The 26771-nt window shown below is 42.7% G+C and overlaps 1 protein-coding gene across 2 annotated transcripts in view; it reads left to right on the forward strand.

The window, feature by feature from the left end:
• Positions 1-26771, forward strand: part of INPP5A (inositol polyphosphate-5-phosphatase A) — a 190853-nt gene that overhangs the window by 147849 nt on the left and 16233 nt on the right. For both annotated transcript variants that reach the window (XM_036385695.2, XM_036385694.2), the window contains exons 10-12: positions 9770-9865; positions 10198-10272; positions 22347-22420. In XM_036385695.2, the coding sequence (XP_036241588.1) occupies positions 9770-9865; positions 10198-10272; positions 22347-22420 (245 nt within the window). The remainder of the gene's footprint in view (positions 1-9769; positions 9866-10197; positions 10273-22346; positions 22421-26771) is intronic.

The raw sequence follows: 26771 nt of genomic DNA on the forward strand, positions 1-26771 counted from the left end.
AAACACACTCTGACATGAGTTGCAGAAGTGGCACCCTGCTTTGGAAAAATGCAGAGTGGTTCATGTGGTGGCGGGAGGGCAGAGGAGCTGCAGTCACACACAGCTGAGCCCCTTCACACCAGCAGTAACCCAGCAGGAAGAGCTTGCAGGAGTCTTACAGGTGCTCCTCTGAAAGCACTAAACAGCCAGGAAAGAGTTGTGCCTGTCCCTAGCTTAGTGCCAGCAGAACTAAAGCAGTGCCTTGCTAGTTTGTTTGGTTTATGATTTCAACTCTTCGCTTAGGTCTCTACCAGGTATGAATTGAAGAAAATGGTTTAACAGTACTGGTTTAGGTCAGGGATTCACTAAGATAGTTACTTTTGTTTTAGAAGCTTGTAATGAGGATTTTGTTAAAGCACATGATGAGAAAACAAATTAAATATGTAAGTTGTATTTTTTCCACAACAACTGATAGGTAAGGGTTGCCAAGCAAGGTGTTATCTTGTTGCCATATGGCTTCTGAATTACTAAATGATAAATGTGATACAAATCAGCCCAATACTGGAATTTCAAGGAGATTTATTTTTTCTATAATTTTTTTTCCAAAGAGAAGTTAATTATTTTTTCTTAAATGCACAAATTATTTGCAACTTAATATGACAAAGTAAATATACATTCTGAGTTCTGCTGAATTTAGTAGCATTTTTGGCTGTGGAAATTCAGCAGGGAAACACTAATACGCCAACTCTTTTCCGCTTTGCTAATATAGTAGAAAAAATTACTAAATATGCTTTGATTATTGTTGAATTTATATCCTTTATGGTAGTACTTTTGGATATTAATTTGTTCATAAATAGACATAGAGGAAAGCAGCAACATTCCAAAGTGTGTACCAGTTGTGTAGGTGAGTTTAAAGACCACTCAGTGAGTATTTTTCACTTATGAGCCCTTGTATTGTAGCTTGCAGTGACTGTGGTCAGGGTTCTGGGTCCCACAGCAGGAAGGGCTGTGGAGGTGACATCCCCTGCTGGCACGGAGGGATCTGCCCCCATGAGTCCAGGTCAGGGTCCTGAAGGTTCCTGCGTGGCCGGGGCCCCCAGGGGTGCTGCCAGCCCCAGCCCCGCGGTGCCCTGCCTGTGTGCTCCTGTTCAGGCAGGCAGCAGAGCACACACATCCTCGGACCAGGTGTGCACCACCAGCTGTGAGAGACATCTTGGCAGGAAGTCTCACCAGCACAATTCCAGTTTTGAGGGGAAAAGGATAATCTGTTCCTTTCTCAGCATGCTGACCACCACTTCAAGTACTTAGACTTGAAGAATTTAAACAGTGCTGTTAGCATCCATTGCTGGTATTAATGGGTATAAATTCTTTTTAAAATCACAACTTTCTTATACCAGCAGTTTTCTTTGGCATACTTGTCTAATTTTGGATGGGTTAAAGAATTTACTTTGTTTAGCTTTGTCTCAAAAGGGAAAAGAAGAAAGGCTAGAGTAAAAATTAATAGCACATCTTAAAATCTGTTACAACATCTCCCTTTTTTCTGACTAAAAGTGAGTGAAAAAGGCCTCTCTAGAGGAAATAAAGAAGTTATTACAACTTCTACTATTTTGTAGAGTATGAAAAAGCTTTCTGTATGTTAAACAGTCTTGTGGACATCTGGCATGATTGGTTTTAATCTGCTGACTAAAAAGTCAGGATTAAATCTTGCTTTACACCTCTTTGTATTGCGGTCAGTAAAGTGACAGAGCTGCCCTGAAACAATGGCACTACTTATTCCACCCAATATGCCATGTGGTAGATCACCCCCTTTTTCAGCACCACTTCTCTGCAAAGACAATGAAGCATCTGGTGGGGTTTTCCTGTGTCCAGGATATTTTTTGTCAGTAATTTCACTCAGCCGCTCTGCTTAGCTCTCCCTCGGTGCTACTTTTTGAGATGGGGTTTGCCAAATCCAGTGGCAAGAGGTCAGTAGGCCAAAGTGATGAATTTTTATGTGCCTGTTCCTTGTGTTTCTGCTCAGTCATGATTCTTTGCGCGCTGCGCTGCCTCTGAAAGGGAGCCACAGTGAGCAATTTGTCCTCCCGGGCTGGGGAGAATGGGGAGGCAGATGAGTTAAAGTAGCGTGTATGACTGCGGACAGAGCTGCGCACAAATGTTTTCTGATGGCAGAACAGAATCCTCCTGTCACTATTCAGCGCGAGAGGGGCTTGGGAGATTTGTAGCCTGTTGGCTTTCGATCAAGTGACAAATGAATTTAACAGCACTTAAAGATACAGCGGAAAGAATAGCACTTCACAAGCCAGCCCCAGCTGCGAGCTCTAAAATGATGCTGCATTAACTCTTCTGTACTCACGTGTCTCACATATTTGAATCTTGGTTTGCGTAACAAGCATAATTTCATTTCTGTTTCAGGAACTCTGAAGAATACACTTTTGGTTGTTTGACGCAGTCAGGTCCCATCCCCTCTGGGGGGGTCTTTGGTTGTTACAAGCAGGAGGACCCTGCTTGTCTCATTTCTTGCAGAGCTTTCTGTCCTCACTCAGTGGTGCCCTCAGTGAAGGGGTCAAATGAGCCAGGGATCAGCATTCACTGCGGGGTTAAATCCCATTGAATCCCCAGCCAGTGCTGTGAAGTTGCCGTTCCTCCAAGTTGTTCTCTCTCAGATCAGCTTGCCCCTAGTTGGCCAAGGGCTTTTGGTCCCGAGCCTTGAACCTGCCAGTGGAGACCATGTCCCGGGGCTCCTGAACATTGCTGTACTGCACAACACTTGACTCTCCCACCATCACAGACCAAGCCAGAAGGAACTCAGAGCTGCATTACCAGCGTGGTGAATAGAGGCAGTACATAGAATGTGCCACCCTGTTTCCTCTCTCCACACTGACTGTTCTACCCCTCAGCTGTTTTTATGTGATGCCAGTCTTCTTTGGGTGTGTACACGTGCTGATCTGTCAGTCCATCTTAGCTTTCATCAAGGAGAATAGTGCTCTGAAGGTTTCCAACAAGGAATTTCTCAAGCTGGCATTACTGCACAGCCAAAGCAGAAAAAAAATGGAAGATAAGTAACAGAACATCTGACTAGGTCTGAAGAGGATCACGCCTTATGGAACAAGACATATATATTACATTTATGTAGAGAATTTCCTTAGGAACAGTTGGACTGTCCCAGTTTCTGTAATTAAGAAAAAGCAAATATTTCTCTTAGAATACTCCCTCAGGACTACTTGACATCAAGTGGTAATACAAAATTATTTAGAAGGGTGGACAGGAGGAGGGAAGGGATTTTTCTGGCAGATTGCTTCCAAGTTCCGATCTTGTAGTGCTGTGGACTTACCTGGACCTGATCAAAGTCCTGAATCCATATTATTGATGTCTGATGTCAGCAAGTGAATTTAAACTGAGGCCTAAAAAAGTGAATAGGGTAGCCCTTTACCTTTGTCCACAGAGACCCTGCGCAGTTCTGTGTCCTGATTCACACGGGTGCCAGACAGCTCCAGGTAAATTGTTTGTGAATCACCATGTAGATGCTTTGCTGAACTCAGGCTTGAGCTCATAGTCAGGAAAATGAAACAGGAGAGTACAAAAAGATGTGTAACCTGACCAGAGAGACAGAGGAGAGAAAATAAGAAGGTAAACAGCGTGCAGGGAAATATGGAAAAGGAGCCTGATCTATAAACTTGGAGAATCTGAGAGGCAGAGGCCTTTTGCAATTAATTCAGATTCTTTTCTGAAGAAGAGAATTTAAAAGAGCTGTAATTGCCACCAGCTGTTGGCACAGAGCAAAGCTGCTGAGGCAGAGGCCACAGTCAGGGACCTCAGGGCTCTCTCCAGACCTGGAGAAGGGCAGGCTGTGCCCCTGACACATGGCATTGAGCCGGCCACTTTGGCACGGGGCCAGCTGTTCCAGATGTGAGCCGGCCGTTCCAGTGGCCATCCCTGCCCGGGCCAGGGTCTGCAGCAGCATGCTGTGCTAAGCCTGGCCTACTGCCTGCTGAGCAAACACGCACAGGAACCACAGTGCTGCCAGGGATGACTCTGTAGGAGCTGGGTGGTGCTTTGGGCAGCGCCAGGGCAGGGGAGCCACCCTGCCCGCAGGCGGGTGCGCTGTGCCGCCGGACAGCGGCCGGGCTGTCCCTGGACTCTCAGGTCACTCAGCACAGTGCCTGAAAAGTAAACAGGAAGGGTTTAGCATTGCCTGGTGACATGCTGTGGTAACCTTGTCATGAATTATCTCGGTTTCTGGACAACAAAATACATTTTATAATTAACCTTGTGTTGCTGTGAAATAGAGACCAAAGTAAGGCAGGTTGTTTCCAGCAGGGATCATCTGTTTTAGGGAGGCAGGAGATCTTTGGGACAATGGGCGCATGAGGATAATGTTTTGGTGCTGACTTTTTGGTCACAGACACCAGCCAAAGAAGCATTTTAAAATATCCCAGAATATCCCTGTGCCACAGTTCAGTAGGGGAGTTGCATGGAAGGGACCAGAGCTCCCATAGGTCCCGGACAGCTCCTGAGCCAGGCGCTCACGGGGTGAGATTGGTGCTTCTTTAGCCTGCCCGTGGGGTTAAGTCAGTCCCGACAGGCACAGGCAGCAGGGCCGTGTCAGTGGTAGCGGTGTGCCCTCGGGAGAGGGGCCGTACACAGGGCACGTGAGCAGTGCCACCAGCCAGGGCAGGGCAGGGCCTCGCTCTGCGGGCACCCGGCTCAGCTGCCACTGCCTCCCCTGGACGTGAGCTGTCCCCGCTGGGAACATCCAAAGAGAAAGTCATTTTATTGGTACTTCACGTGGATTCTCATTAATACTTGTTTGTGTTTGTTCTTTATTCAGCTAACACTTACGTCACTGCTGAGTTCAGTTCCTGCTGCTGGAAAGTGTAGTAGCTGTTCTGGGATATTATTGCTATTTGCACACAGTTAAAGTTAACACAAGGTAATACATAGTCTAAAGGATATTTTTTTCAATAGAAGTGTATGTCCTCTCAGACAGGGTTTGGTTGCTGTACCCTGGAGATTGAGCCCTGGGATGCCCTTGATTTTTGCAGCAGCTGTGAAGCCAAAAACCTCTGTGGCTGTGAAAAATTGGCTATAATAAGCCTCCATTTCAATGGGAAGGTGCAGTTTAAAAAGCACAGTGTTATCTGTCCCATAGCTAAATGCACATCTCTCATTGATTCAGAAAGTTATGTGTTACTTTGTTTTTCTCACTTATAAATTTTAATTCTCTGACATCACTTGACTTGAGGAATTTGCTGCTATTATATTCTCAATATCCAGGAAATCATGTCATCTCCTCAAAGGTAAGGAGGAGCCCAAACAAGACAGATGCTTCTGTTATTCCCAAAGTAGCAAATTTTTTACCTTGCTGATTATTTCAAATACAATTTGCATCCAGATTATAATAATTTTTTAAAAATTATCCTAGTTTAATAAGTGTCAGATTGATTTTGGGTCTTGAGCAGCATTTCAGTAGTATTTCACTTTCATAATTAGATGATGCATGTATGTCTGTCTTTTCTGTCATTCCAGAATCCACGGAGTATTTAACTGAAAAAAAGTTAAATATCTTAAATCTAGTTGATTTGGTTGCTCATGTGCTCAAGACTTTATTTCAATTTCCTCCTGTCAGGAATCTTCACTCTGAACTTCTCTGCTAGCATTCACAGCCATGAGCACATCTGTGTCAATCTATGCAGTTTGCTGCAAATTCCAGTGGCAGCAACTGCTGAACTTTTTTATGGTAAAGGAACAGTGTATATATTCTGTTTTCTCTTCTGTTTTTTAGAAGAATTCAAAGTGATAATAAGTCCTGGGTATTCAAATAATAGAGAACAATAGTGCGCATTTAGCATCAGTGGACAGATGCAGTAGGACAGGTTGAGTCTGTAGGTCTTTAAATGCCCCCTTTTGGGGGGTTTCCCTCCCACCCCCCAAAAATTATTGAGGGACTTACAAGCATGTAATAGCTCACACATCAGGAGGTGGACTCCGAGTCTGAAGTGTGGAATCAGTGAAAAATCAGTTGCAGTTTCCAGCCAAGCAGGAGGCAGCAGTGCAGCCCACAGCTGCTCACAGTGTTCCTACGTACACACGATATAAAGTGTATGTTATAGGCTGTTGTGTGTTTTATGTATATAACAGTTGTTTTAATGCCTGGATCCCATTTACTCTATGAAGAAATGCAGTCTTACACACTATGATTTGTGGTGTATATGGGGGAGCAGAAGGTGTGTTATGCTGTAAATCAGCAGTGTAACCAGTGTAACTCTGAGAATTGCTGAGTTTAGAAGAAGTTTCAGATTTGTCTCTTGTAAATATAAAAACCATTTCCTCCTAGCTTTGTGTAACAGGATGTTGTTATTACATTCCAAGGCCGTTGTCAGGAAAGTTGTTACTATGTTTTGCAATTCGGTATACATAAGTTATCGCAAAGGGCTATTTCAGAAGTGCTACAAAGCATCTACCTGTGTATAGTATGGGAAAACAGGAATAAGATATGGCTGTGTTTGCTAGGGAAAGGCTGGCTCTCTCTCAGCTCTGAATACAGCCCTCCTGCAAGCTTTTTAACCAAATCTTGTTTCCAAAGAAAAAAAGATGCTTTTTTTAAAAAGAAGTTATGTCAAGTTATGATATCTGATTTCAACTTTTCTGCCCTTGTAAAAATATACCTTTGAGGGAATACCCAGCAAGGAACAGTGAGTTTTCATAGCATTTTGATTTTCTTTGCTAGCAACAAAAAATCCCTTCATAAGCAGGCTTGCCTAAAAAGGCACATGATCCTGAAAGTTTTCTGCTTGGGTGACTACGACTGTGGAGAAATTGAAAGGAGGAGGAAAAAAGGAGTGCCTCCAGCTTGTATAAGAAATGAACCTTTGCCCAATCACTTTTGTCTGTGAATAAGGTAACTTTTTGTGTGTGTGAAATTTGAAAGCAATAAGGTATGTGGGTCCTTTCTCTGTATTGGTTCTCAAGAGTCGATCGCAGGGTTTTTCTTTTGGAGCCAGCCTGACGTTGTGAGATAAAGCAGCTCAGGGAAAAAAATGTTCTCAAGCAGATGCCTTTAAGAGACAGAAATCATGAATTTGTTGAATTGCAACCACTCTGGGGGTGGCTACAATGACTTTTTGACAGTGACAGTAACTCTGCCGTGTCTTTTCGAGCCCTTCTTTGGCCCATTCACTCTGGAAAGCTGCTTAAGCGCACTTAAGCGCATTAGCATTTGGATGCTCGGGGACCGTATTGACCCTCATTTGGAAAGTTTAAATGAGTGAAAGATGGAGCGATTTGTTAGAGCTTTTGAAACCAGCTTTAGAGAGCTGCGGGTTTTCCGCTCTGGTTTGTTCGGGTGCTTGTTCTAATCTGGTGTGCTGTTTGAAGGGACCAGACTGATTTGTGACACATGAGCCCAAAGCCTCTTTTTTTGGGCTTGACCCGATTATCTGATCTGTGCTCTGAATTTCAATCACCCGCGTGGAGGGAGCGAGGTTGGGAATGGCTCGCTGCTGGATTACCTCACTAGCTCCTATGGACACAGATGGCAAAACGGCCGCTGCGTGTCTGAGCAGACAAAGGGATCATCCCCCTGCTCGGCTGCGAGGGAACAGGTAGGAGGTCTGTGCTAAAAAGGAAAAGGTCCCGGAGGTGCAGCTCCCACAAGGAGTCCAGCATGCCACTCCTGCTGCAGGCAGGGTGGCGTTTAACCAGCGTGTTACCACTCTTCTCCCAAGGCTTCAGAAAACCACCCTAAAGTCCTGCAGATCAGACGAAGCACTCCAGAGCAGCCCGTGCCTGTGCCTGTGGGACCCCTGCTCCTTGTGCCAGTGAAACCTGTGATTGCACACACCTTGCAGCTGTTCTGGTACTTCGAGCGTGCTGTGTTCTAGAGTAAACCCAGAGTCAGATGGACGTGGCACTGCTTTTGGGGACGGAGGAAACAGTCAGGAAAAGTTTGTCAGAAATGGACGTCATTTTTTCAGTGAGATGGGGAATCAACACCTGTTTAATTCACAAACTTGTAAGAAAAATAACAAGATTTGTGGGTTTTTACCAAACCCCATTCAAATTACTTGTTAAAAATGAAAGCACCCAGTTTGCTGCTTTTTATTTGTACTGTGCCAATAGGCAAGGGCCTTCATCAAGGATCAAATTTTTATCAAATGGGAGCAAAATGTCCATTGGCAGATTGTTCCCATTCTGGCACAATTAAGATCCTCAGCTGAGATCTTAATTATTTGGAAGCAGATGGATTTTTGTTTAAATACACGTTTGGCATGAATTCCTGCCTTCAGGAGAAGGCGAGAATGGGGAAAGGAGAAGTGAGCTGTAGTCCATGGTGTTGTGTCTGGTATACACTGCACCTCTGATAATGAATCCAAATATAAGTATTTCTGTCTGTGAGAGATAGAAGCATGTAGTAGGATGTGAAAGTATGTACCACAGAACATAAAGTCTATACCACAGAACGTATTTATTTTACAAATTAACATTATGCAAAATGAAAACCTTTTGTCTGGTTATTATGAAAAGGAATGGGGTGAGCACCTCATTCCTTGTTACCTCTTTACCTCGTTACTTCTCCTTGACTCAGTTACTTTCTTTAACAGAAAACGCTTTTCTTAACAACCTCTAGCAAAATAATTCATGAAGGTCTTTGCCAGTATCCATATCCACGTCTGTGCACAGATCCTGTCAGCAGCATGTGCCTCAGCAGCAGCCATGGATGCTGAGTTGCCTCCCAGGTGTGGGGACACATTTGTCTTTGAACAGTGCCCAGTTTGAACAATTTCCTCAATTCTGCTTTCTGACTTTCCTTGTGGTTCCCAGCAGCCGGGCAGAGGGGCACGGGTGGCTCTGCACAACAGCCAGCAGTTTTGCCCAGGCAGGGAGGCTGCAGAGCACTTCACAAAATGTGCCCAGTTAAGATGGAGATGCCTCCGTTTCAAAGCACTTAACATACTTAAAGCTTCGCTAGCTGCTTTGCTAAAAGCTCTAGATTTTTACCTGTTGCCATGCGGTGGAGCCAATGCTTTGAGCAGCCCATTTCATGTTATTCCCCACTACCTGTGGAACTGGGTCCCAGGCAGGCCAGTGGCCAATGGATCAAGGCCCAGCACTTTTGTGGAAATTCATACTATGCCTGATATAAAGTTGTTCATCTGTGTTCATCTGTGTTCATCTGTGCCTGATAAAATGTTGGTTCATAACATGTTTTAGGCACCCAGTCCTCAAAATATCTAGGGACATGATGTCTCTTATTTAAAAGAGGGAAATTGCAATGCAAAGTAAATTGTGAAAATTGCTGTCAGATTTGTGTAAGCATTTCTCGGACTTGCAAAGTGTACTTGTAACATGAATTTATAGGCAGATGTTTTTGCAAACGAGGGTTAACTCACAGAAGTGTAGTGTCAATGTCATTATCAGCTCTTAAGAATCAGCACAAAATCTGGTCATTATCTGTAAGCAGTGGTTTGGAGGATGTTTGCAAGTGTGATACAGCATATAGTGATACCTGTGAAAGAACCTGTCTACATGGTACAAGCTGAATGACTATTTGCCTTTCCTGATTGATATTTTCTTCATATTGCCTGTTTCTCTTCAAGTGGTAATTCAGTTTATTGTTTCAAGTCCATCATAAGTGGAAGTGACTTAAATTAGCAATGCTTTGTGTTTTGACCTACAGCAAATTATATTTGATGGGGGGCTTTGAAGATACATCTATTGATAATGTTTGGTTAAATCTGGTCTTCTGTTGCATATAATCTCGTTTCCCTTTCTCCCCTTATGTTTTTCTTAGACACTGTGTGCAAAGGCCACAATGCAGACCATCCGGGCAGCTGACACAAATGAAGTAGTCAAGCTAATATTTCGTGAATCTGATAATGACCGAAAGGTAAACAACTTAATGCCCTTGGCACCCCTGTGTAAATAGAAACGGTGTTGAATGTTCATTTTCTTTTCTACAAAGCATGAATATAGCTGTTCCAAACTGATAATGTAAAGGGAGGGGAGGATATAGATTGTCACACCTAATGCTCAGTTAATTGGATCTGTTTAAGTGATTGCAAGCCAAGCAAATGGGCAAGCTGACAAGGGGCTTTGGACATGTGGAAATGTGTGGTTTTAAAGGGCTGCGTGTCTCTGAAGGGGTCACTGCCAGCAGCTGGGTGTTGAGTTGCTGAGTCCAAGAGCTTTGCTGACCTTTCTCCCTATTTTTTTATTTAGGTTATGCTGCAATTAGAAAAGAAGCTCTTTGACTATTTCAATCAAGACGTATTTAGAGACAACAATGGCACTGCGGTAAGTTCATTGCTAAACTCATTCAAAGGAGTAAGTTGGGAGCTCACATACAAATTGCATTTCTCTAACCAGCCCTTTATCCTTATCACCCCTCCTGTCTGCAGAATGAGAAGAGATAATTCAGCCACACAATAACTGCTCCAGATTTCCTCACCACTTAACCAGTTATTTTGTGTACAGATTCCTAACTTTGGCATGTTTACCTTCTTTTTTATACAAATATATTGTAAATTAAATGTACACAACAATTCACTTTTCTTGTCTGTCCTCTAGTCTGCATTTCTTCAAGCATCCTGTTTTTCTTCCTAGCTCCTCATTGTGCATCACACAGTAACTTAGGAAAAGTCCTTAAATGCAAAGCCTATCTGAAAATACCTGGGTCTTCTAAGTCTGCAAAAATATACTAGAAACACAAGAGTAAGTAGAATAGCAATCTCAAGCTCTGCAGCAGACTGTCACTATTTGGACAAGCATGCAGGGCTTCCCAAGAGGATTAGAGGACACTAACCCTCTGATTTGTAATAAGGAATCTGATTTTTATGTGGAGAGGGGCATCGTAGTTTCTTTAATGTGATTTTGTTTCAAATGGTAGCCACTTCATTTTGGAAAAGCTGTGTATCACTGCTTGCAGCTTTCTCCATTTCATCCAGGGTTCCTAGGGGTTATGTATCCAAGGGAAGACAGAGAGGGCCCTCGTCCCCGCCTCCCAGTTTAGCTGCACTCTGAACCAGTCACACACTGTGCCCACTCACAGGGCACATTGCTGCTTGGTGCCCAGGGACGGGTTGAGCAGAGGATCCCTGCTTCTCCACCTCTCTCCTCTTTTCCCCTGCCTACAGCTCATTCTCTCACTGCTCACAGAGAGCCAGGCTGTTGGAGGGCTGTCTGCAGGGCTCTAGGATATGGGGGGCAGCTGAAGCCCTGATGCCCTCTCTGATTTTAAGTTGGCTTCCCCTGAGAGATTGATTCCATGTGAGAATCTGAGATTTCACTCATTTGTTGAGGTCAGAAGAGTTTGATGAGTAAGACCCATGGGGGTGAAGATCTGATTCCCCTTCTGGTCTTTGCTGCTGTCCCACAGCGTGGCTCGTGTGGCCTGTGTGCTCACTCCGAGGTACCTCTGTGGTACCTTCAAATGCAGTTTGGGGTTCTTTGGTTTCAATTTACAAGGTGAATGCATCCTCGGGAAATGCCTAATGTTTCTTTCACTGATGTTTTGCAGTTTTGGGGACATTTAATTCAAAGCAGTAAGTCTCCTCCCACTTCCTTTTCCCGTATTAATCACATTCCTGTCTCAAATTTTTCCTCTGTGTATATAATTATTATAACTTTTCCAGATTTTTTTAAACAACTCAAGTATTTGTCATTTGTGTTTTCCCCCAGTGCATTCCTGAAGCTGTGTAAAGCTGTTCTTGGTGCTTGTTTGGGTTGTCCTAGTGGTATTTTGGATGGCTGCTGCTTGATTTGCATACAGGGCTGTGGGGTGTGAAGGTACAGGCAGAATCGCACTTAAACATATTCCATTTCAAAATCAGTAGTCATTTCTTTCATGCATCAAGAAGTGGGAAATCTTCCAGATCAAACATGGAAGAAAGAGATAAACGATATAATGAGCCATTGGAGATAATCTAATCTTCATGGTCTAGTTAAACACGCAGCACCATGATCACTAAAAACAAACTACCTATCTAAAACGATAAATGTCTCTGTGCCGAATTCAACCCAAAAAATCCATCGCATCCTTCATCAACCGCCGGTCTTGTACCGGCCTGACAGAAATTTAATTCAAGCTGGCTCCTGAAAATAATTATTGTATTTTAAGAGTAGTAATCATTGGTCGGGACATGATTGAATGTGTCCATGCCTATTGACTTTTTCTATGATTTATAGCTTTGTGCAGTCGATATTCCCATCGAAATTGTATAATTAATTATAAGTGGGGCTGTCAGGTCTGCAGGATGGAGTGCCCTGATGAGTATTTGGGAAGATTAAATTTTCCTTAGCTGTACCAATGCAAGGCTTGGGAATTTTCACAGCACTGGGGCTGTTGGATAAAGATGTTTTCTGTGTGTTTAGCAACTGCTTTAGCTCAAAATCCATTGATTTTTCAGAGGGTATTTTTTTATCAGTGCTGTGTCTCTTCAGTAACATTGGAATGTATATGGATGTGACAAGGCCTGACAAATATTTATTATCAACAGGCTACTTTTTCATTGTCCATACACAGTTATTCTTTCCTTTTTACGTTGTAATCAACAAAAAGAATCATAATATATATTTATAAAAATGATTATTTTTATGAAAAATCTGATACAGATACAAATCACCTATTTAACAGAAATTCAGTTTGAAATGCATACTGTAATCTGTCGCGTCTAATTTTCCCAAACTAATCTGTAGCTTATTCAGACTTAGCTGTACCTTATTCCAAAGCTGACTTAGCAATTACCTATATTGATTACCCCAGAGTACAATGATTGTTCTGTATCATTGTGTTTCAGAAAGAAACACCCAGATTTAACCAGTTGTGTGGTGATAGGAAAAAAGATAAAGCCTATTTGCAAACAGGTGTTGCAATAATGCAGAACTGTTTTATTATTTAATTCTTACGTTCTGAATTGTCCGTTGGAGTCGTGGTCCATCCAACAGACCAGGGTGTGAGTCCATAACCACACGGAGCTGTCCTTGGGTGTGTGGGGAGGGTGTTGCAGGGAGCACTGAGAGACGTGGGCAGGAGGAGCTGCAGCGTGCAGAGTTCCACTTTGGCATCACACAGGTCACAGTTAGGTTGTTGTTTTTCAGTTAGCAAAAGCTCAGCATTTCTGACCTGGATGGTAGGACACAGCCAGGCTGTGCTGATTGGTTCCATGGTGTCATCCTGCTCTGGGAGCTTGTCCATGAGTGATGGAAAAGCACAAATGAGGCTTCTCATTTTGGAGTGGTGGACAATGAGGGTTCTCACACCTTCCCAGAGGCAGCAGCCCCTGACCAGGAGCCACCACCATGCCCCCATCCCTCCTCTGTGGCCCTGCTCCTCTTCTGCCCAGCAGGTGCAGAGTGCCCTGGAGCCCTGCACGGATTTCCTGTGGGCTCTGAGATCACTCTGGCTCACCAGCATGTCACTCACACAAAACACACCTTTGGATTTTCAGCCCTTAAGTGATAAAAATCAGCCGTGCTGGTGCTTCCAGAAGAGGAGCAGGGGGTTCTTGAATAAGCCTACACTTTTACCAGATATTTGGAGATGCTTTAATTGTTTGTGATAGATCAGGCTATAAGTGAGTCGTTTTTCAAAAGTAGTTCTCTGTTAATTTCAAAACAATCAAAAGAAAAGAAAGCCAAGAGTAATTATGTAATGAAAAAATATAATCAGGTTATTGGCTTATACCAAAGAACCACAAACTAAATTGTATTTCTTCAGTAGTCAATTAAATAAATCTGTAGTAAGAATGTAAAAACCTGTAATGACTACAGAGGAACGATTTAATCATCAGGAATCATTTTATAATCTTTAACTGCAATTAGAAGTGAGGAATGGTACCTACATTCCTGTCTTTCCTATGATCTGTATTAAAGAATCAATCCAGGTAGAAGCTAATGCACTGTCCTTAGGATTTGGACCACAACTGTGTAGTAAAAGTGATCAGTGAATTAATTGTCTTTAGAGTGGAACCTGATGATATTCCTGCTAAAATCATGATCTCTTTTTTCTGTTGATCTTTGTGGAAGCTGGTGGCTAGTAGTGAAGCTGTGCTTGCTCCGGTGGTCCTGCATCCTGCATCCCGCTGCCCCTGGGTCCTGCTGCCCCAGGCCCACAGAAACAGAGCCCCTGTCCCTCTGTCATACCTGATGGTATGATGTCATAATCATCATACCTGATGATACTCCTGCTAAAATCATGATCTCTTTTTTCTCTGATCTCCTGATCTCTGCCCCAGGCCCACAGAAACAGAGCCCGTGTCCCTCTGTGGTTTGGGCTGCTTGGGGGGGCAGAAGGATTAGCCCAAGGGTGCTGCTGCATGCAGCTCCAGCATCACCAGAGGGTTCAGAGGGCCCTGGTGGGGCACCAGCGTTCATTCCAAACCAGAGCCAAGAGTGTTATGCTGAAAAGCCCAGTGATTCCAAGCCTGGATTTTTATGGAATGGAAGTGTTCTATTTCTTATTTTAATTGTGCAGCAGCTCTCCTGGTGCAGAGGACAAACAGTGAACCTTATGGAGATTATGTTCTGACTCAGTTTCCCTTCACAGAATAAATTTCCTTTATTCTGTGTCTGTTCAGCCTTAAGAGAAAATTATAATGTGCTCTAAGTGCAGATTGAGTTAAAGGTCTTGTTTTCCCTCTGAGAAGTAGTGATTTAAGGTGATGTGTTATCATGCTAGTTAACTTAGAGATGTTATTGCAAACAGTACAGGCAAACATACTTTTAAATTTTAAGCAATATATTTCGGGGGGGGTATTGCGTGTATTCCCAGGAAATCCTGAAATGATACACAAATTGAGCAGAAATATATAGTCCACAAGGGACCTCTATTAAGATTTTTGTGAGAATATGTATGCTTATGAAGATTAAGGATCTGGCGTCACTGAAAATGTATTAATCAACAGACAAGATATAGCACAATGCACTCTTCCCAATGGCCTTGGCTCTGACCCTTTTAAAGATAATGGGAATACTGTCCACTAGGAACTAGATTAGGACGATCAAGTGCATTTCATCAGGGTATGACTTGAACCATGATCCCAGGGGTGAAAAGGCAGAGGTTTATCCACTGAGCCAACCAGCCCCTGTCCAGATAAAATCTTGAATATGATGTATAAGGGCAAATTAGGATAGAGAAAGGAAATTGATTGCTTAGGACCATTGCTTCCTCAGACTAGTCATAAGGAAATCCTGCCTATCCTGAAACTGCTTCTTTTATTTAACATCGTCTTCTGAGATGCCTGATTTTCATAAAGTATAAATAGGAAAATGGCTTCATGCTCTGTATCTTTATTCAGAAGCAGCATTCTTGTGTTTAGAATTGCATTTGCTTAAAATGAGTGATTAGTTGATATGCCACTGGATAAACTGCAAAATGAGAAATGACAGAGATAGGAAATATTACAAATAAATTTTTCTCACAAGCAAAACATAAATGCAAATCTAGATTTCACAAACAAGTCAATCCAGATGTGTTGGGTTAGCTTTTACTGCAAGCTTCAAATAGATTAATTATTCTGGTGTAAAATTTGTCCATAGCACAAAGTTATAAATATTATTTCATGACCTTTTCCCCCACCCTGTTCTATACAGCTGCTGGATAATTCAAGTGTACTGTGATATATTTATTTTTTTAGGCATTGGCTCTTGTTTAAGTCTGGCCCTAAGAGTAGGTTCAGCATCTGTATTTGCACTCTGTCATCCAGCCTGTAGTATGATCTGCTAATGTGTTTTGGCCCTTTTTAACCTGTGTGACATGGAAGAGAATATCCAGGGAGGCAACATTTGCACCTGCATTCCAGTCCCCAAGTTTATGGATCTCACCATCATCCCTTACAGTTAATATTTGTGCACACAAGCGTCATACCAATACTGCCACATCTTGCCTGAGGCCTGTGGCAAGCCAAATAAGAATAGAAAGGTGCTTAATTGTTTTTTCACCATCTCTGTACAGTAGCTCAGTCCTCTTGTGCTGTCCAGGTACCCCTGATAACCTCCCAGATGAATGTCTGCATGCACAAAAGATTGCACAGAGAAAAGCAAATACTAAGTTTAACATGAAAAGTTATGCTTGAGGACACTCATCCAAAAGGCACAGCTAGAGATGGGAGTGGGGTACCCAGCTGCAAGGATGGAGATGGGAGGGGGGTACCCAGCTAATGTTTCACAGTAACAGATATATTAAGTTTAATGAAATAATCCATGGAGTGTGCCATATTTGCAAGTAGGATATTGTCGCAAACATCTTTTGTGAAAAAACTTTTCTTGGGATTTTTCTCCCTTCTGAGAAGCTGGGGCCTCAGAAACAATATGTAAACAATGGTTATCTGCTGCTGTGGAATGCAACAGGTGGATTTTTGATTGGGCCATCTTGAATGTTTATAATTAATGGCCAATCAAGACAGAGCTATCTCGGACAGAGGCCAAGAGAGCTGCCTTTTGCTTTCATTCTTCTTATTCTATTCTTAGCTTAGCAAGCTTCTGAGGAAACCTGTCCTTCTATTTCTTTTTAGTATAGTTATAATGTAATATATATATATCATAAAATAATAAATCAAGCCTTCTGAACATGGAGTCAACATTCTCATCTCTTCCCTCATCCAAGAACCCTTGTTACCACTGTCACAGGATATTCCTAATTAAAGTCTTTCAGTTTTAAAGACAGCATCCACTCAGTCATTCCTGACGTTTTGAAGGAGCTTTGTCACAAGCTGTTATGCACAGTGTATGAATTACTGTAATAATATTTAGTGTCTGTCCCAGAAAAGTTGTGAAAAGTCAATTTGCATGAATACATTTTTCCAGAGTCAACTTTCTTTTAATTTGACGTAAGCACTGGAATCCCGGGAGAGTAAGCAGCAGAATCCAGTTTTCCCATCAGAAAAGGGAAAGCGTGTGTTCAGCTGTGACCCGCTGGCAGTCAGTGGCACAGCCCCTGGCCTGTGGCCACACCAGGCTGTGTACGGGCGAGCAGAGCCCGTCTGCTGGGGAGTTGGCTGCACACAGGGTGAGGGGGCTGTGGGCTCTGTGCTGCCTCTCGCCTGCTCCAGGCTCTGCTGGGCTCAGGGCAGCTGAGGGATGGATGGGACGCAGTTCACTGCTGCAGGGCAGCGTTTGGGCAAGGAGCCCTTGGGGTGGGGAAGGAGCTTCTGTGGTCAGCAGAAAGTTCACTGCTGCTGCACGGGTGGAAGCCCAGGCTTAATCTCTGTCAGTGCTTTTGGCTTCTTCACTAGTTTATCCTTTACATATACTCCAGTCTTCTCACTGAGAGCTAATTCCTAAGTAGCACAACAGGTTCTGATTTCTGATGTGGTTTTTTTCAAGTAACAAAAGTCTCACAGGATGAGATCTGGATTCTCTGCTGCATGTTGCAGAACAGAGGGGTGGCTGAGCCCTTGGAACTGTTAGCAGGATGTTTGACAGCTTATCCATACCAGTCATGCCAGCCCTCAGTGCCACTAGCACTGTGCTGTGCCTCACCCCCCTAAAGCTGAGAACAATCTCTTTGGTGCCATTTCTGTGGCCATAGGACCACATTTCTCTGTGTGCCATAGATCCACATTTATGTGGGTGTTTGTGATTTGACAACGCTGCCATTCAGGATACATAGGTATCTGCAGAAATATAATATTATACAAAAACAGCAAAATGGTAAATTTATATTCAGTGATTTGGGTTTATTTCTGTGAAACATGATTTTAAAGACTGTCAATGAGAGAAAGAAGATTCAGATTCAAAATACGTAGTAATATAGATAATTTTACATAGTCTTTGTTAGAGAAAGAAGTAGCTTTATATCAGGCAGAGTTATGTACAGCATTTTCATGGGTAAGGGGGAAGGATCAGCATTTCCACAGGCTTTTACCTGAAGTCAGTAGACTGCTGAATCAGTTTCTAAATAATTTGCTTGGACTGGAAAGATGGATAAAATTACTGTCTTTCCAAAGTCTCTTGGAAAAAAATGTGTGCTCCACAAGACTGGCAAAGGAGGTTACAGTGACCAGGGTCCACATGTTTTAATTCTCTGAGGTCACTTCTGTATACTCATCTCCTCTTTTTGGTCTGAAACTTCATTTCCCTTTCACAGCTGTGAATTCTCTTGTGGGCCCTGCGGATGGATTTGATAAATGCTGCTAATATCACCTCCTGATCTACCAGTGCTCTGACTTTGGTCTGTAGGTCTTGATGAGTAATTGCCGTTGTTCTACTCCAATGACTGAATTAAGTTGCCCTGTTTGAAGGGGTTCATACGTGTATGATTTTAGCCAAGGTGGCCCACTGCAGTGTACCCAATAGATGCTGACCTTTTACCAGTGCTTTAAATTGAAGCAAGCAGAACCTCGGTTTCTGCAACTGCCTAGACTCTCTTATAACCCTTTGATTACTATGAAGCTGCATAATGTAGGAATTTAGAATTTTGTGCATTGCTTTCTCTTCCACCCCAGCACATAAATGCATGTTACAGCATTGCCAAGAAAAAGGGAACAAAGAGTGAGACTCCCTTCAGCAGGTTTTGCAGAATATACAGCACCCTGGAAAACCTGCAGTTCTGATGATCCCCCTAAGAGGTGATGGGCACTGCAGCTGACACAGCCATCAGTCCTGAAAGCTTTTAATTCTCCTCAAAATAAATAGGAAATATTCTTTACTGCAAATGCAGTCATTCCTACACATACTGCATGGCTGCATTCCCAGCAGCGAGGGTCACAGTGGCTCACAGGTAGTTGCTAACTATTGATACACTACCTGGATGGATGGATGGATGGATGGATGGATGGATGGATGGATGGATGGATGGATGGATGGATGGATGGATGGATGGTGTTTTCATTCAGGTGCTCATCAAACATTCCTGTTGGGCTGGTCACTGGACATTGTAGAGCAAACATCTTGATGTAATATCATCAACTTGGTGTTGAAAAAGATAAAACGTAGACCCTGCATCATCTTCACTGTTATTTAGGTATAAATACATTGGTGAAACTGAGTTTGGAGAACAAAAACAGTCTTCTGAAAACTGCCTATGACATATAATTCTGGAATGGTCTGCCAGTCACAGCATTTTAAAATGTCTGTGTAATTGCTCAAATTACCACAGCATGTCATGTAACACCTTAAAGATTTGGTTCCTAAAGAGGATCTTATTATGAGTAAATTAAATAAAACAATATATTGATTTCTGGCATTTGAACTTACTTTTTTTGTCATTTTTAAGGCATTTAGAGTGACAGACATACTCATGTTTCCTGTTCCAGCAATGACATTATTCACAGTGCTGATTGGTGTGCAGTATGGAAATGAGTGAGCAGCTTGTGGTGAAATGGCCATGAAAGGAGTATGTTCCAGGTGGGGTTTTTTAGAGACAATGTTAGATGCTTTAACAGTAAAGGCATTACCCTGTGAAATTCTGACTGCTCCTCAGTATCATCTTGCCCATGTTAATTTTCATTCATTTTCTGTCATGCCAGGTTGCTCCAGGCACCCATGTACCTGTAAAGCAGATGGAATTGACTGATGCCCATGTCAGGCCCAACTTTTAACTAAAGTTGCTTTTAGGGCAAATGGCATTTGTAATTCATTGTGACAAGGCTTAGTGAACAAATTGCATTTGCATCAAAAAATCTTGCATTTTGAGATTACAGGCTTAAATGAGAATGCAGGTGCTTTTCACACAAAAAATAAAATAGTTAAAACATGGTCTTCTGCTGAAAAGAATAACTACAATTTTCTCAAAATGCAGCATTCAGGTTTTCATCATCTCTTCTGTTCCTCTCCTCGCTGCCTGCAGTGCTGCCAGGTAAACACAGAGAGGTTGTAGGGGGGTTCCCACTGCTCAGCCCTGAGCACACAGATGACCTGTCCTTGCCTTGCAAGAGCGAGCAGGTGTCTGTCTGCACACTCGGTGGACGTGTCTGGACAGAAGGTTACAGGTGCTGTAACACAGTCACTTAATAACTAGGAAAAAATAATTTATAAAAGTGCATTATTATTTAATATATTGCAGGAAGTAACAGCTTTTGCAAATAATCCAGTAAAAATATTTGGTTGTTTTATATGGCAGCATGAATTCTTCACCATGAGCATTCCCTAAATCCTTCTAGGCACCTAGCTGGGCTTTGGCTTCAGGTTGAAGCTGTCCCTTTACCTGGGGAAACTTGGGAAACTGGCAGCACAGTACACAATGCTGTCTTGTTCCTGTTATCTGCCACCAGTGTCAGCAGCTCATCTGCATAGCACAGACACTGCATACACAACTGCAGCAAACAAACACAGCAGAAACTTCTGTGGATGATAATGCACATCCAAATGCTTAGTCCTTTAAACCCCAGGCCTCATTGAGTTTGCAAATATCATCATAGCTAGAACAATCTGAATGTATAAAATTTTGAAAATGTGAATTGGTGTGAGAGGACAATGCATCTATTGAACTTTGCCAACCCTTGGGATGCCCATGAGTAATTTATACCATTGTGTTCTGTGGAGCATTGTTCTTTCATTCAGTCCTCACAGTTTAACACTTCAGAAACAGCCTTTGTCCTGACACCTCCCCTTCCCTACTCTGAGCAGTTTAATTGGAACAGTAGGAAAAATGTATAGACATACATTTCAATTAATAGTTTTAACTGGGGATGGCAACTTGTTTTCCTGTCCCAGATTCACATAGGATGGCTGATAGCTCTAAAATGAAGACACACGGAGCAGGAAAAGGATGATAACATTTGTTTTCATAGCCAGTGTCTATGTATTGTGGCTACCAATCTGTTCTGCTTACTGAAATACAGGATCAGAGCCTGGAAACATTCATGGTGATGGAAACATCCATTTATTCTTCAAGCGCATTGAGATTGCTTCAGTTAGACCAGTGAGTGCTGGACCAGCCCAACAGTTTTAGTATTGAGTATATTATTAGATACATACTGTAAGTTCCCACATAGAGATTTCAAAATATTTATCTAGGCATATTGAATTCTCAGGCTTTCAATCAGATGTTAAAACAAGCACAATTTGTCACAGTTATTGGTACTGCAGAATCTTTCCAGCATACTGTCTCACAGAGTTTGGTGTCGAATGAAATAAAGCAGGGAAAGCTGCCCATCACCTGGCATCCTCATGTAAAGATACCTACATATGGCAGGAGAGCCTGGAGAGAGCTGGGTGAGCCATGGAGAGGGAGCTAATCAGCAGTGCAGGTGGTTCAGGTAGCTGCTTTTCACACAGATAATTAATGTGTACAAGTAGCTGCTAATTGCACATTTCAGGAATGATTTATGAGGTGACAGAGGGGAAAGGGGGACACGATCTAATTTCTTTGGGAACCTCTGCCATTCATACAATGGTATCAGCACAGCTGTGAGATGGGACATGATTAATGAACGGTGGGCAAACAGCGCCGTGGCGCAGGACAGTGCCGGGACACTCGTCACAACAGCAACGGCCCTCAGAGCCAGGGCCGGCAGCGTGGGCATGATGAGCTTTTGTCTTCAGCTTGCAGTGCCCTGGGACGTCGTGGGCATGATGAGCTTTTGTCTTCAGCTTGCAGTGCCCTGGGACGTCGTGGGCATGATGAGCTTTTGTCTTCAGCTTGCAGTGCCCTGGGACGTCGGCTGCACCCCAGCCGGGTTCTGGAGTAAGATCCTTGTGTCCATCAGAACAGTTACGGGTTTAATGGGGACAATTATCATTGAGTTGTGAGTGGGTTTGTGTTTATGAACAAAGACTCTGGATATTTATTCTTTCTGTAGAGGTCATGGAGAAAACAAATGTGGCTGGGACTAATATTTATACAGGACATTAAATCTGTTAAACACCTGCTTCTGGTGCTCTGCCTGGGAGCACCCTTTACCTACTGTCACATTTCCCTCTGTCTGCTGTCTGCCATGCACCATCCAGAGCAGGTGTACAGGAACTCGGCTTTGATTGGGAAGAGTGATGTGCACATTGGGATTGTTGTACCTGCTTATCTGCACTAAAGATAATACAGACTAATATGATGCATTTCACTGACATTCTCATGGGCTGGTTAGCATATCAGTTTGGTGGTTTTTTTAATGCTAGTCTAGTTTTTCTCTGAAGAGACTACTAACGAAATTTCAAGAAATGCAGCCTTCCTGTGGTGTAAGTGCACTTATAGGGCAGTGCTGTGAAGAGCCAGTGTTCAACTTTCACTGCAGAAAATGAATGTTTTCAACACTTTTCTCAAGGCACTGTTTATGTATCAAAATAGTCCAGACAGTTTTGCACTTCTACAAAGGCTATACCTCAAGCTCTGTGTGATCATAGTTTTCTTTTATTTCCTTTTGTATAATGTAATATTTTTAAATTGCTGCAGTTCGACATTTAAGAGTGAAAGCATTTATTTCTATCTTTTATAGCTTTTAGAATTTGACAGAGAGCTGTCAGTCTTTAAAGACAGATTGTATGAACTGGACATCTCATTTCCTCCCAGGTAAGATTCATATATAATCCATTTATTTAACTAGCTACAACATAATCATTACTTGCACTGTTGGTAAAATGTGAATGTTCCCATATTTATTGCAGAAATTATGATGATGTCTGTTCCTTTTATGATTGTTTATTCTCCCCACATCCCCTCCATCACTAATAAACCACATGCCAGTAGTGCTCCATAGCTCATCATGTGGGTTCCGCTGATCCTGTCTTTTATAGCTGCTCTTAAAACAGACCTGTCAGGAATGTGTGCTCAGAGATGTGGAAGGACTTCTAAGCACTGGGCCCAGACCACCTGTTAAATCACATTATTGCAAGCATAAAGACAGTCTTTGCCTCAAGCTGTTTGATGCCTGCCAGCAGTGGCGCTCAGCAGGAGTGCAGTCAGCTGGGCTGTGGAGCTACTGCCATCACTCAGGGAAATCCAAGAGGGCTATCAGGAGGGAGGGCAGGAACTTAGATTCTGCTTTTTCAGTTTCACTAAACATCATATAACTACTTAAGACTGTTAGAATAAATTGGCTGGTTTAATACACGTGCATGGTTTTAGTCAGCAGTATCCCTGAGGTGTTTTAGCCATGAATGGACAACTATTGCTATTGTACAAAACCAAGCATTTTGCAAATGGCAGTTCTATTTGGGAGAAATGTGTGGAAGATTTGGTGCCATTCTGTACAGGTATGGTCCCTTTCCAAGAGTGAGGAAGTCAAATCTCACAGTTGCTTTCAAGGGAAAGAAATACTGCATTCACAAAGAAAAAGTTCAAAAAGTAGTAGAAAAAAGGCAGATAAAACTATGCTTTTTATATACTTTCTTGTTAATAGATTTAATATGTTTAAATACTACTATTTTATGCTTCATGGACAGATAGGAAAGTATGATGTTTTGGCATGCACTAAAAAAAATTTGGGAAGCTTGCCTTTTGTGATCATAATCTCATTGCTTCTTACCAGCCAGCTGCGATACTGATTTGTATTGATCCCCTGGGACACTGGAAGTATGCACGGAGTTACCACCACTCTAAATTGTCCTTATTGATTGAGTATGATAACAGTAGACCAGCAGGGTGTGTACATCCCTAAGTGTGCCTCACTCCTCTTGTATCTGGTCAGGGCAGATGAAGGTGAGGGGAAGTGATACAATTTTTATGCCATACATACTCTTGTACTTCATTTCTCCAACACTAGTGCTTTCAGCCAGAGCAAGGCTTACCAAAAATACATTGTTCCATGAATAGTTTTCAGCTTCTTCAGACTCTGTGAGAGCTTTTCAGTGTCATGCTCCCCTCAAGCAGAGATCAGCAATTAGGTGTAAGTAGTCTCTGTGTGTTTTAGTTCTACTCACTCTGTTTCCTTCTCAACAACTAGTTAACAGTAATAATAATAATAAATGGTAAAAAAAAAATTATATACTGAGAGATGGCATCTATATATAAAGAGCAAACTGGCTTTTTATTAGGATGTTTTTTTACCCATCCCTCCTTGCTTTCTGTGTCATAAGGCATGGACATTCTATTGCCTATCCTGTGGTCCTTGCATGGCCACAGGCTCAGTAATGTATCTTTAACAGAAATATGTTACTATTTTCAGTCATACATAATTTTTGGTGTGTATAAATAATTACTTATATAATACTTCTATGAGATTTATAGTTACAAATTGAATTTGTATCTGTAAATGGAATGGTATTAAGGCAGCACAGCAAATTATTGTTTCTGCACATACAAAGGAGTTTCCTCGGAGTCTTGACAGACTCTGTGTTACTGCACATTAGCCTCAGGCCTTTTTCGTTAACTTTGAATGTGGGAAGGATTGGAGAGCCACTTCTGAGCTCTCCTACAGCCACATCTAAACCTAGCATTTCTGCAGGCATACTCAGGGAACTCAAAACTAATCTATTGTTCTTCCCCAGTGCAGTACTGTAATTTAAGACCAAACGTCTGCTTGATCTGCTGTGAATTCCTCTTCCTGATGTGGGTGACCATCATGATGCAGTGCAGAGGGGGGGGTTCTCGGGTAGTCATCCCTTAGAACCATCTAGAACAAAGCCTTGACTGAGCTCAAGAGTTCCTCCAACCCAAACCATTCCTTCATTTTGTGATTTTATAGCACTGACAGCATCTGCAGGCCTGTCAGTTATCTCTTCTCTGTTCAGCATCCCTAAAGCATTTTCCAAACTCATCTTCAATTCTGAGTTCCTTTCAATTCTTTTATGTATGTGCATAAACCACGTCAGCTCACCACCCTGTATGCCTATGCCCAGAGGAGCATGCCAGGGATGCAGTGAATGAACTTCCAGGGGAAAGAGGCTCATCCCACCTGTTCTGGACCTGGATCTGCTGATGCTGTGTCCACAGGGCCTCCCACACATTCTGTCCAGGGTCCTTGGAGCCTGCGGGGCAGTGGCAGGAGGACAGCCGGGGCCAGGCATTCCTCTGGCCCTGTCCAGAGCCCACCCTTCCCTCGCAAACCCTTCCTGTGTCCTGCTGAGATGTGCCAAAGGTGAAGGCAGCCTGGCAGGGTAGCCACAGTTTAACAAGAGACCACGCGGCAGGTCTGCTATGTTAGACAACCTGTAAAAAATCATTCCAACAGAATATTCCTCAGACATTATTCACCCACTCCTAAATTTTGCAGTCTTTTATTTTATATAGTGAATGTTCATGTTTTCATCTTGTTATCCTCTGTGATCTAGTGTAGCATATAGCAACCCAAGCCACTGGAGACTAAATACAAGTTAGAATTTTAAACTCTGTAAGCTCTGTCACTCACAGGCTGAAGAGTCTGGCCATGAGCAAACAGCCCAGTGCGAGGCTGCAAAGGGCTTCGTGGTAGTCAACAATCACTGCAAAAGGCAGGAGGTGTGAAAAAAAGAAGTAAAAACATTGTAGTGTGTCAATATACAGGTGGGCAATTGTTACCTTTATCACTGCTCTCCATTAATTATTATAATTATTCTTGTAGCTGTTGTATAACAAAGATAGGAGCTGACTTTAGCAAGAGTTCACACCCACATACAAGGTTTGCTCTCAGATAAGGCTGCATGCACAGCAATCTCATGTATTAATCATTCTCTTAAAGTGACCTATTCTTGTTTGTTGTTGAATTAGGCTGTCATGTAATTTACTGGTTGGACATATGTTTGTGTCTTAGATACCCTCTGTGTGATATTTGTCTCAAGCAGACCCTCTGCGCTGGCAGTGTCTTGGCTTTTGACGCCTCTGAGCAGGAGAGACAGGTTGAATCTCATTTACTCTCGGCACAGTGTTCCTCCTTTGGAATTCTCTCTAACTCTGGCTCATTGTTCTGCAAAAATCTTATTTAGTCTATAAAATATTTTTTCTCTACCTTGTATTTTGTCCCATGACCCTTCTCCGTTCTGGGAGGTTGCCCAGCGACACATGTATTTTGTGGTCTGATTTGCACTGAGCCAGCCAGCTCTGCATGAAGCAATGCCCAGAGTGCTCCCTTGTTCCGTCTCTTCTGCAGAGACTATGCAGAGTAGAACCTCTGGGTGCCAATGCACAGAGCCCCAGTGTCACCCTTGGGTACAATATGGAAGGACAAGATGATGGTTTAGGTGTCAGCAGGCTGCTCTTCCTTTCCAGTGTTCTCACTGCCTCTCTGCATGATCTCAGATCATACAGACTGCCTGCAGATGGGGCAGGACAGCACTCCTGAAGCAAATGGGATTCTCATTTCCTAGAACTTCTCCTCGGTAATGCTGCTGGTCCTGTTGTCTCACAAAAGGGGAGTTAGGCACTCAGATGAAAAAGCCCTAAGTTATTTTTATGCTTGCATTATCAGTTACTTTTATAACACTATTTTTTTTTTTTTTTGCCAACTAAGAAGTATTTTCTACTGAACAGAAATACTTCAGACTCACTCATGCACTGTAAAACTCCTTCCAGGTATTAGTGAGGTGTCTGAAATCATCCATGGATCTCTCAGCCCTCCAAAAAACAAATTCCCACCTGACATGATGCAGTTGTCTGGGTGCTTCCAGCATCTAAGGCTGAAGCACAGCAACAATTTCCCAGCTGGAAACAGAGAGACAGCTGTCATTTCCTCCAAAACAATTTGAATTTAATTATTTCAATGATTTTTCAGACAGATCTTGCCTCCATGTTTCCACTCACATTAAACCAGTGCCACTATCACCAATTCTCAATTTTCAAATCGAAACAGGGTGTTTCTTTAATTTGTGAGGAACTAGACAGCATTACCCACAGTCTGGTTTAAGGAATTGTGGCAAAGGGGAAAAGAAAGGACCACAAATGAATTTAAAAAGTTTCAAAGAATTACTCTACACCATGTGTAAGGTAAGGACTACGGACCACACTGCCA

Source organism: Molothrus ater, chromosome 8 (genome assembly GCF_012460135.2).
Source record: "Molothrus ater isolate BHLD 08-10-18 breed brown headed cowbird chromosome 8, BPBGC_Mater_1.1, whole genome shotgun sequence".
Taxonomy (NCBI): domain Eukaryota; kingdom Metazoa; phylum Chordata; class Aves; order Passeriformes; family Icteridae; genus Molothrus; species Molothrus ater.